Source organism: Narcine bancroftii, chromosome 5 (genome assembly GCF_036971445.1).
Source record: "Narcine bancroftii isolate sNarBan1 chromosome 5, sNarBan1.hap1, whole genome shotgun sequence".
NCBI classification, from domain to species: Eukaryota; Metazoa; Chordata; class Chondrichthyes; order Torpediniformes; family Narcinidae; genus Narcine; species Narcine bancroftii.
Genome location: NC_091473.1, coordinates 164,990,031 through 165,002,294, shown reverse-complemented (window position 1 = coordinate 165,002,294; position 12,264 = coordinate 164,990,031). Strand labels below are relative to the sequence as shown.

The 12,264-nt window shown below is 38.5% G+C and overlaps 1 protein-coding gene and 1 long non-coding RNA gene across 13 annotated transcripts in view; one reads left to right on the top strand and one right to left on the bottom strand.

Moving 5' to 3' along the window:
* The window catches only part of cfap20dc (CFAP20 domain containing), a 345,044-nt gene that overhangs the window by 147,904 nt on the left and 184,876 nt on the right, over positions 1–12,264 (bottom strand). For 10 of the 12 annotated variants that reach the window (XR_011357997.1, XR_011357998.1, XM_069939547.1 and 7 more), the window contains one exon: positions 6,142–6,316. Coding sequence is in view for 10 of the 12 variants with exons in the window: in XM_069939547.1 (XP_069795648.1) it covers positions 6,142–6,316 (175 nt within the window). In the remaining 2 variants the exon portion in view is untranslated. Of the gene's footprint in view, positions 1–2,198; positions 2,336–6,141; positions 6,317–10,351; positions 10,943–12,264 lie in introns of those variants that run through there. The other 2 variants (XM_069939552.1, XM_069939553.1) reach the window with 2 other exon arrangements.
* On the top strand, positions 2,716–10,511 carry LOC138764130 (uncharacterized). Its single transcript, XR_011357999.1, has 3 exons — positions 2,716–2,911; positions 6,648–6,811; positions 7,843–10,511. It is a non-coding gene; the product is annotated as an uncharacterized lncRNA (long non-coding RNA).

Below are 12,264 nucleotides of genomic sequence, written 5' to 3'. Positions count from 1 at the left end.
CTGCATGGCCAATCCCAGGCCAGCGTTCCAATGATGCGGTGCCCTGAAGTCAGTCCCTGGGGCCCATATAAACACAACAGCCACTGCAATAAACTAGACTCGACTTCAAGGTACGCGTGCCGTTCTTCTCCAAGCCCATGTAGTGCGAATGCTACAGTCCTTCATTTTTTTCCAAATATATGCAGGTGACTCACACCAAGTCAATTTTCCAATGTTTTCCACATGCACGTCATGTTCTGGAATTAATTTTTTTCAATTAAATGTTTCAAATTAGATTTATTTCCAAATGTTCTTCTTTTCAAACTAAAGCAAAATTCCCAGAAAAATGCAGCAACCGATGGCCATATGCTGGGGCCACATTAGTAGATGAACTGAAATCCAGGTACGACCCGAGGAAGGCCATCTCAGCAACAAAGAAGCAATTCCAGGGGATGCTAGAGAGCGAGACAGATACTCTCCAGCGATGGCAGGGATTAGCATCCTACAAAATGTGTTTGAACACAATATATGGCTGTGATGCTTCACTACCTGATCAGTTGAATTATCTTTTATGCTTGCTTTGAGAAGAACTCAACAGTGACTACAAGAATCCCTGCAAGGGCAAAGGACCTTGTGATATCTCAGCCAACTTTCTGTCTGAAACCTTATGGAGTAATTGTTAAAATGTTTGTCCTCAAACATTTGAGAATCATTCAAGAGGGTGAACTTTCGCAAGGCATCAGGCCCTGATGGCGTAGCTAGAAGGGTTTTGAAAATCCGTGCCAACCAACTAGCCATAATGTTCACAGACATTTTCAACCTCTCACTGCTGTAGCTGGAGGTTCCCACCTGCTTCAAAAGGGTATCAATCATCATGGACCCCAAAAAAAGCAGAGTGAGGTGCCTCAATGACCATCGCCCAGTAGCACTCACATCTACTGTGATAAAATGCTCTGAGAGGTTTGTCATGGCCAGGATAAATACACACCTAAGTTAAGGTCTGTTCCCACTGCAATAAGCCTATACCATCACAATCACTTCACAGCAGATGCAATATTATTGTCTCCCCACTCAGCTCTGCATCACCTAGACAACAGCAACACACACATTCAGCTATTCTTCATTGACAACAAGTCAGCCTTCAACACTATTATTCCTTCAGTGGTGTTCAATGAGCTCCAAACCCTGGACCTTGGCACCTCCCTCTGCAACTAGATCCTTGACTCCCTCATTGGAAGATCACAGTCAGAATGAACTGGAAACATCTCCTCCTAACTGACAATTAATACTGGCATGCCTCAAGGATGTGTCCTTAGCCCATTGTTCTACTAACTCTACAGCCATGACTGTGTGACTAAGCACAATTCAAATGCTATCTGCAAATTTGTTGATGTCAGTACAGTTATTGGCAGAATCATACATGGAAGCATACAGGAGAAAGATAGATCAGCTGGTCGAGTGGTGTCACAACAACAACCTTTCCCTCAACGTTAGCAAAATCAAGGAGATGATTGTGGACTTCAGAAGGAAATCAGGAGATCACAAACCAGTCCTCATCAAGGAATAAGCAGTCAAGAGGATCAAGAACTTCAAATTCCTGGGTGTCAATATCTTTGAGGATCTGTCCTGGAGTTCCCATGTTGATGCAATCATGAAGAAGGCATGATTACTCAGTGGCTATACTTTGTGAGGAGATTATGCCGCCAAAGACTCTAGTAAACTTCGACAGGTGAACCGTGGAGAGCATTCTGTCTGGTATGGAGGTGTCCATGCTCAGGACAGGGAAAAATCTCCCAGAGGGTTGTAACTCAGCCTGCGACATCACAGGCACCAGTCTTCACTCTATTGAGGACATCTGCAAGAGGTGGTGTCTTAAGAAAACAGCCTCATTCCTCAAGGACCTCCACCATTCAGCCATGCTCTCTCCACTCTGCTACCATTGGGAAAAGGGTACAAGAGCCTGAAGACAAGCACTCAGTGGCACAAGGACAGCTTCCCCGCAGACATCAGATTTCTGAATGAATAATGAGCCGTACCCACTACTTTACGTTTTTCTTTTTCTTGCATTACATTATGAATTTTGAAATGCGGTTTGTAGAAAAATTTGCATGGTGATGACAATAAATTCTGATTCTGAAAGCCACTAAAACCTCCTTAACATAATATTTAGATACTATTGAGACTTCTTATTTTTAGGGTCAATTTTAAATAGCAATGCTGTGCCATGATCTTCTAATCAGAGGAAATAGCTTTTCACTTTTCATGTCATAGTTCACCGTCTTGCCCTTGAAGGGATATACAAACTTGTAGTCTTGGCATTTGCAAGCTCTTCACGGTTTTAATGGACTATAGAATTCTGATTAAAGGATCAAATGGAAAATGCAAATTAGTTTAAATATTTTTTTAAATTTATGCTTAGCAGTTAAATAGTTACCTACATTTTAGTTTCAGTGTCATAAATCCAATACTCCCAGAGCAATTAAGTTACAGATGGCATACAAGATGAAGGTTCCCCTGTACAGCAGTAATGCGTCATAAAAATAAATCTAAGGAAAGCATGTTTCTAATGTTTGCAAATTTAATTGAAGAAATTAGAATACTTTCCAAAAACTATGCTGAAACTATCCAAAGTTCTTTGTTTTGGACACATCCAACCATAAGAGCGTGAATTCAAAATCAAGTGTAGCAGCGAGGAAGAACCTCTATTTAACCAATTGTTCCACACTGCCTCAGAGTTGGTAGATAGTTTAAACACTTTCATTCTTTTCCTGCTGAATATGAGCTTTAATAATAATTTCAGAATATTTGCTGACTAAATGTCATCTATGTCACAATGGTATAAATGGAATTCTGTTTCGTCTTTGAAGAACATCGAAGAATCATGGGCAAGAATCAAATTGCTGGAGGTAGTGGATTGAAGAGCATCTTGGAGGTGGGTGCGGGGAGGGGGGGGTTGGGGGTGACCATCAATGTTTCCTGTCAAGAGCGTGCAGTAGAAAGGGAAGATAACCAGTAAAAGGGCGAGGAGCCAAAATATGAAAGGAGGACAAGGAGGAGTGAAGAACTTCTGGCAAATGGAGGGAGGTAGAAGGGGGGTGGTTGGATTTGGGAGAGGGAGAGAGAACTGGTTGATTAGCAGTGAAGGGTGGAGGCAGGGACATAAAGGCTACCAGTGCTGGAACATGATAAGTAAAGAAGATGATAATGGAAACCATTAAGGTTAAGAAGAAAAAAGGCAGATGGAACTTGATTGGAGAGGGGATCTGGTGGTTGATTTGTTGGAAGTTGGTGGAGGAAAGGCATAAGAAAATGGGTGATGAAGGCTGGGGGGAAGGGGAAGGTGGGTGGTTGCTATGGGAAAGGGAACAAAAATAGGAGAATGGGGGGCAGACTAGAAAAAGAGGGGGAACACGAGGCAAGGTTTGCTTGAATCTGGAAAATTCAATATTCATACCATTTGTTTGTTGACTACTCAGAAGACAATGAAATGTTCCCCCTCTAGTTTGTGTTGGCCTCACCCTGGCAGTGAAGAAGGCCAAGGACAGATAGGTCAGTGTGGGAATGGGAAAAGAAGTTGAAATAGAATGCAACCAGGAACTCATGACTGCAGACCTAGCACAAGTGCGATAACTTAATCTGTGCTTGTTCTCGCCGATGAAGAAGAGACTACGCTGTGAGCACCGAAAGCAGTGTATGAGGTTTAAAGACATATGGAAATCTTTCCATATTTAAGAGCTATTTAAGTCCCTGGATGGTGGTAAGGAGGGAAGTTTAGGAACAGATGTTGCACCTCCTGCTGTTGCAGAGAAAAGTATCAGAGGTTAGAGAATGGCTGGTGAGGAGAAATGAGTAGACCAAGGAGTCACAGCATAAAATAATTGAGGACCCATTCCACCCTGCACACAGCATCTTTCAGCTGTTCGCATCAGGAAAGAGATACAGGAACATCAGAGCCAGCACCACCAGACTGAGGAATGGCTTCTTCCCACATGCAGTGAGGATATTGAACAATCAAAGGAACTGCTCACAACTACCAACCAAGACTCTCAGATTCACGAAGCCATATTTATTTATTTGTATATATGAAAATACTTATCCTCCATCTGTGTGGTTTGTCTGTATGTGTGCTATGTCTGGTTGTGTATCTGCTTGTTTTGCACTGAGGATCGGAGAAGGTTGTTTCGTTGGGTTGTACTTGTGCAATCAGATGACAAAAGACTTGACACAGAGAGAGTTGCCCTTGCAGAAAGAGGTAGCGAGGAGAAGACGTGGCTCTTGGTGAGATCCCATTGGAGTTGACGGAAATAATGAAGACTGTTGTGCCAGATGCGGAAGCCAATATGATGAAAGATGAGTGTCGGGGAACTCAATTTTGGTTTTGCTTGAAGGGAGTGGGGTGAGACCAGAAGTCCAGAAGATAGAGGAAATGTGAATTTTAAATATCCTGAAATGGAAGGCCTCCTATCTTGAGCACAGACTTCTAGAAAGGGATGGCACCTTTACAAGACACAGAGTGGGAAATGGTGGGTTGATATTAAGTGTCAGCGAATCATTTGTCCTCCAAGGTCGAGAGTGAGGGAGCACAAAAGAGAGAAATGTGGAAAAATGAGAGCAGGATGGAAAAGTGATCAAATTGATCAAACTGCCTATGATTTGAACCTTAATTACAAAATGTCTTCCAAAGAATATAATCTCAGAGAGTGCAGAATTCTTCCCCATTCAAATTAAAACACCAGCATAATAAGTGAGCAGCATTTATTTTAGAAGTTAGTCCACCGGTTTACTATATTTTTCAAGGTATACTGTAGATAGATAAATATCTTCAGTTTTGAATAGTTCGACCAGCACAGAAATTATTTTTCATTATTGTTATGAAATACTTGAGGAAGGTTAATCTTACATTTAGATATATGAAAAAAAATTACCACAAACCGAGAAGAATGAATAGCATTACCACTGATTGAGCCATTTCTTTCCTTGCTACTAGTTGCAAGAAAATCCCGATGCTTTTTATCTTTAAGTTACAGAAGAGTAAGTTAAACAATATGGCTCATTCTTCTGTTTCAGTCTTTCTGTGCATTATTTGAAGCAATTACTGGTAACACTGCAGAGAACCAATTCCTGAGAGTAAAATTATTACTTTTATAATTGTTAATCATCAATTTTTCTGTGTTAGACTTATCCTGATTCTCTGGTCAGTATACACAGTGCTTAAAATCCCAGTGTTAGTGTACATCATGTCAAAGTAAAATGATGTGATCTCGTTTTTTTTTTAAATGTCACCCTCGTACACACACTTAAATGAGCATTCCATTAAAAAAAACTTCATAAAGTAATTGAAAACTCAAAGCAGAAATGGAAATTCCAGCTCTTCAAACAATTTTTGTTTGAAGGTGCAATCTAAACATTGTATTTGGATGTGATATTTATAAAATAGATATCACTATTATAAAACTGGTGAAAGCCAATTGGGCAGAAGCAAAGAATTATCAGGTTATGTTCTCAAAATAAGAAAATGCAACTTTCTATTCATTCTTTTCATCTTAATTAAATTCTGTCCATCATAAAGTCAGTATGAAAGCATTTAATATCCAAGTTCTTATTCTCACTCTGTGTAATGTCAGGATGATAATGAATTAATAAATGACATTTAAGGATATACTAAATGTCATATGAAGTACCTCTATAAAACATCTGTGATCGATGTAGGGAGAAAGACCAAGAACTTTGAAGAAGGAATTGCAAAATCTAGGGTCTCAGCAGCTGAAGGTACAGCCACCAGTGGTGAAGCTTTTAAAAATGGTCATGCAGAATTGGAGAAATTAGGTAACAAATGTGCAAGACTACCTTCAGAATTAGACACAAGCCACAGAGTTCAGAACAAGTCAACATTATGGAGAAGGTATTGTAATCAGAATGGTTAAAAGTAGATGAAGATGAACTCAAGGAATTTTTTTGCATCTCAGAAATGAACAATTCATTTTCAATTTAACCTGTGACAGAAAAGGTGGGGGTCATAAGCAGAAAATCTATTGTAGTAAAGATGGCAATGGCGGAGGAAGCTAATGATGGGTGGTATATTGATTACAAAAAAATCATTACACAACAGCATATTCAAGTTAGGTTAAATGATCAGATTTATGCCATTACTATGCTCCTTACCTGAAGAAATAATCTCTGTAATTTTCTTTGTAAAGCAAGCATTTTCCTGGCCCGTTTGTTTCATTGGTTCTCGTTGACTTGAAACTTGTCTTTCTGACCTGCTAGTCACTTTGTCTGAGATTTCATCTTTATTACAGCAAGATTTGGTTGTTTTATTATCCAACAGGATTGTTAACTGAAAAATTAAAAATGTAAAATAAATTCCAAGTTGAATATTAAAATCATTTAAATCTAATAAACTGTATGAAAAATTATTGAATATAATATAATTAAATGAGGAAAATAATGTAAATAATCAAGGAGAGATGTGATGAGCCACAGGGGAGAAACTACCAGCATGGAGCACAGGAAGGTATCTCAAGTTGCACACTCTTGTATTTTTTTCTCCTCCCAATCCCCTTTATTGCTTTCTGCCGTTCTCTCTCACAATATTTGATCTAACCTTTTATTATTTTTGAAGTATCAAAATTAACTTATTTTAAAATTATTTCTTATTTTTTATGTAGGACACTTAAAACAGTAAAACATTCCAAACTACTTCTCAAGATTTGACATACAGCCTCCATATGAACCGCTGCGATCCTTCTGCTGAAGCCCCTCGCACAGTGCTCCTGGACAGGATTGAGATCCAGTGATGATTAAGGAATCATGATACAATTGCAGATAATAGGTAGGTTTTTAAGATTTCCAAGGTGGATAGAGAAAACATTGAAAAGGGGAGAATATTATTGAGGGAATACTAAAGCGGAAGACACAAAGAAAAAAAGGTTGAAAAGTAAGAAAGTGGAAAATATATCAAAGCATCTGAATTTTTTGACTACAACAGCAGGAAATATTTGCAGTGTTATCTAACTGCCAACCTCTTAGGGATTTCTGAGTCCAAAGGATCAGAGGAAAACCCAAGGAGCAGTATTGATATAATGTGATGTAAAAACCAAAGCTTTGAAACATATAATATTAAACCAGTGGATACAGATTTTTTTGAGCAGTAATAATAAGGCATTTCCATTTTTCTGAACTGTCAAATGTTTTGTGTTTGTATTAGAGTATACAGGAGAATTAAAATATGCCATTCTCAATTGTGCATCATTCATCATAACTGCACTAAAGTGAGCTGAGATTTTGGACACATTTTTGTAGGATATATATGAATTACAGCATCACAACAACACATGAAAAGACTGAAATGGTAATAAATACAAATATATATGGTAGACACAGTAAGAGGAGAAAATATAAACATTTTAAGAATTTGTGAAATCAAAATTGAAGTGGAACCAAGTTATCCTTCACTCTGAGGGATGACAAGGTATAGGATACCCAAGAAAAAGGGAGAGAGTCGAAGGCAGTATATTTTTAAGGAAATGACATGGGTGTCAAATTAATTCATTGCTCCCGTTCAGAGAGTGGAGTGAACGAGAACATACAAATTATCAACAGTGTTTGAAAAATCTCAAAGTAGAAGGATTAAGATGAAAAATATGTAATTTTGAATAGATATAGCTCTCATACATGATGGCTACTATCCCTGGGTATTAAAGAAATTAGACAAAGGAAAAAAACAGGCGCATTAGTCATAAATGTAGAAAACTAACAAGATTTAAGTCTAAGTCCTGCTTTTCCTGCTTTGCCTGGTTTTCCTGGATGGATTGCAAGGTGTGGACTGCAAGTTGACAATGCAAGCAAATGTTTTCCCTGCAGATTGCCACTGTGGACGTTGTTACCGTGTTTCCTCAGTGTTCCTCAGAGTCAAAGAAATCAAAAAAGTGGAGAACTTAAAAAAAAATAATTTGCAGACTGAAACTATACTGAAGTTCTGAGAAAATCAGCAAAACATTCACTGTAAGTTGATTACAAACAGCCTGCTGAATTGCTCGTGTATAAATTCAAGAAGAAATGCCACAAAACTGGAGGGGAAAAATAAACTTTCAAAGGTATTCATTATTCAGATGTGAATTTAAAGAGAATTTAGATACAGCTCTCAATCCAGTGTTCTAAGATTTTTTTGTTCTTATATTACACAAGACATGACAGCTGAAGTGTTGTCTCTTGAAATGTAGTGGTGTACATCAGCATGAAAGAGTGACCTAAAGGTAATTCTAATGAAAAGTCTTCTTTATGGGAAAAGATTGAATTACACAATGAAAAATTGAACTTTTCCTCAAGCATTTTATTGTAATCTTTCTCTAAGATGCAAAAGTCTTCTCTCTCGTAGAAGCAGCTTCCTCAAGGTTTGCAACAATGGCTCAAGTCTTTAATTTCTAGACAGCAGGCAGTCATTACAGATGTTTTTGGAGGCAAGAAAGAAAACCCACTTACATGGCATACAAAAATGAAAACATCAGCTCTGTTTCTCCCTCTATAAATATAACCCAACTTTCTGAGCATTGATAGAATTCTGTTTTTTTTTTAATTGAAGACCAAATCAACTCTTCAGTGCATGTGAGATCATCTTTAAATGGGTTCAATTATGTTTTTTTTTCATTTTAATGAGTGCTCTGCAAATACAAAAATATTTGATGGATCTGTACATTTGAGTCATTGACTGTTAGAGTCATGATACTGTGGGAACACACAGGTTTCAAACCAACATTACATTACTAGTACAATATATTTTTCCTCCTATTGTATACTTGACCACAGTAGACTGGCCTGCTCAGCAGAAGTTCTTCATGAAAGCCTGAGGCAAAAAAAAAGGATGGCTTCACTAGCCATTTAAAATAATGAATCTTGCTCCAAAGCAGTTTCTGAAGCTCCCTCCTGCATTATGTTGACTCAGGAGCTGAATCCTTTGGGGGAGTCAACTGCCTTCATAAGTGTTGGGGACAAGAATGTCTTTCTGACCAGAAATTAAGTTAATTAAATGTTAAAAGTTAACATTTTGTACATTCTATTGCTAAACATATAAAACAGAAGTACAGTACATAGAGCAGAGCTTTATCTTTGAAATTAACATTCATGATAATTTGATTTCTTTCTGGTAAATCTATTGCAACTATTGGAACTTACATCGTCTCTCTCCTCAACTCAAGAAAATCATGTAAATGCAAAATAAAAACTAAATTGCTCCTGTGTGGGCTATTACCATCACGTGACAATTGTATAAAATATTTCATCTTTATTGCAGCAAATGGTGGTACCCACCAGGCTGAATAAATATTTAAATGCTGCTGAGTATCCAACCTAAATGTCAGAAACTAACTTGGCTTTGTTTTCTATCAATAAATGTAGTTGGTGGGGAGGGAGAGGGAAGAGAGAGAGCGTGAGAGAGACCGAGCGAGAGCAAGAGAGCTGCAGGACTTGAACAATGAATTCTTTTGCCAGCAAATATGTTATCGGACTAAAAGCTAGTATGATATAATAATTGCCTACTCTTCAGTCAAGATACAACTTGTGTCAAGGCCCATTTACTAAGAGTCAGCCACTTTCAGGCTCTTAACTCTGAAAGGAGACATGCCATCTGGGATGATGCTTCTTTTAGAGACAGATGGACCACCACATGATGTTGTGACTGCTTCTGGCCAGAACAACACAGCCTTTCCTGGACAGTGCTCCTGCCATTCTTCACTGCCTGTGTGCTCCTTTTGGGACAGATTATGTGTCTATGTGCCAACAATGAATGCAAATCATTCGGAAGTTGGGTAGTGATGGGCCAATAGTCAAAGGTATGGATGTTTAGATTATGCATCGAATTATAAATGTCACTTCTTTATTTTAGCAGCTTTGATAGGACAAGGGATACAAAGCAAAATGCTAGTATACAGTTTAAATGAGCAAGTTCAAATACTCTTCTTCATGACAATGACAAAAAGGGTCAAAATTAAATTTCTGTTCCCTTAAATTTAGGGCAGAGGAGGAAGGATTATTTAACTGGTGTTAAAAAATGTTGATGGAATTTTACAGATTATTACAGGGGAACTACATTCTCAGAAAAACGAGAAACAAGAAAGGTTACAAGCTAAGTCAAGATCATTTATGAATGAAATCATGATTTTTTTTGTGCATAAGTTAATGGAGCTCTGTTTGATCAAATGTCTTCAATTAAATTGATATGGATTAGCTGTGACAGATTCGCTTGAAGCAGGCTTAAAGTGCAAAATGTTCTCTTTTCATCGAACATATCTATTCTCTAATCTAATATGGCCAACATTATCATCACATACATATATAGTCAATAAAAATGTAAAGATATTAACCTCTGTATTAATAATATAAAAAGCCAATAATGTGTATCAGAATATACAACGAATCTCAAGACAAGTTTATTGTTATCTGATTGTACAAGTCTGGTCCTTAGTGCAAAACATGCAGACACACTCAACCAGACATAACTCACATACAGACAGGCAATACATTTGCAGGACCTGTATTCAGATATATAAATAAATAAATGTTGTTTCGTAAATATGAAAGTCTCCGATGGTTCATGTGAGCAGTTCCTTGGGAAGAAGCTGTTCCTCAGCCTGGTGATGCTGGCTCTGATACTCTGGTATTCCCGATGGGAAGAGCTGAAAGATGCTGTGTGAAAGGGGTCCTCAATGATTTTATGTGCCTTCTTCAGACAACAATCCTGGTAGATCACGTTGATAGAGTTGGTGGGGGGTAGGGAGACTCCAGTGATCCTCTCTGCCACTCCTCTGATCTATTTCTCTGCAGCAACTGTACATACCACACTGTGATGCAGAAGACCAGGATGTTCTCGGTAAGAGCTTCTGTAGAAGGGTGACATAATGGTGGCCAGAAGCAGTGCCTGCTTTAGTCTTCTCAGGAAGTCCAGTTGATGTTGCGCCTTCCTGAAAATCTGTCACATTTCATGAGTTTATTGTCACTTACATTGTACAATTTATATCTGCACCAAAATTCTTACTTGCTGCAGCTGATCACATACTTCATTAAAAAAAAGCTACAAAATAATAAAATACTTACAAAATGCTTAATTGAATGAAAATGATAATAAGTCAATGGATATTAAATATTTACAAATGCGTTGTCCAAAAAAGAGCGACTTAGCAATAGTGCAGACAATCCTTTTACAGGTTGGGCAGTCCTTGCTGAGTATAGTAAGGGGAGGTACAAGAGTCTGATAACTTGGTAAGAAACTGATCATGAAACTAGAGGTGTCAGTTATCAGGCTTCTGTTCCTTCTTCCTGAAGGTTGCAATGAGAAGATGTGACCAGGAAAATGGAGGTGGGGGGGTGGGGGAGTTCTCCTCTATGAAAATGACCCTCTTCTCCAGGCAGCGCCCGCTTTACGACAATGGAGTGGTGGTGGAACGTTTACCGAGCTTTAAATTCCTTGGCTTCCATCTCTCTGAAGATCTCACTTGGTCCCTGAATTCTTCAATTCTGATTAAAGAGGCACAACAGGGTTTTCATTTTTTGAGGAGCACAAGGAAGATCCAAGGATACTGTTGGATCTCTATAGATGCACACTTGAGACCATGCTAACATATGGCATTTCGGTGTGGCATGGGAATTGCATTGCACAAGATCACAAGGCACTCTAGCAGGTAGTGAAAACTGCCCAACAGATTATTGGCATCCAATTGCCTACCGTCGAAAACAACTGTAGGGAACGCTATCCGGGCAGGGCGAGAAACATTATCAAAGAGGCAACACACCCAAATCACAGACTATTCACTCATCTCCCATCGGGCAGGTGCTACAGGAGTCTTCGCTCAGACACCAGTGGGCTCAAGAAGAGCTTTGTTTAGTAAGCTGTGAGTATGTTGAACCCTGAATCACGACGTTGAGTGGTACTGCACTCACATTGTAAAATCAGTATTTTTTAAACAGTTCATTGTATAATAGTGTTGTTGTTAGTTTTAATTACCCGTTTTATTGTCATGTATAGAGCACTATTTTTTAAACTTCCAGTCAATGCTGGTTGTATTTTATTGGCTAGTTTATTGGTACAATGACAATAAAGTGAATGATCATCATCAACGGATGGGAGGTTGGAGCCTTTGATGGAGCTGGTTACGTTTATCATCTTCCAGAGCCTTCGACATTCCTGGGCAGTTGAATTCCCAAACAAGGCTGTCAAACAACCTGTCAGCATACTAAAACTTATACAGGTGAGCTGTGGAAAGTATTTGACGACTGCCAAATCTCCTCAGATTT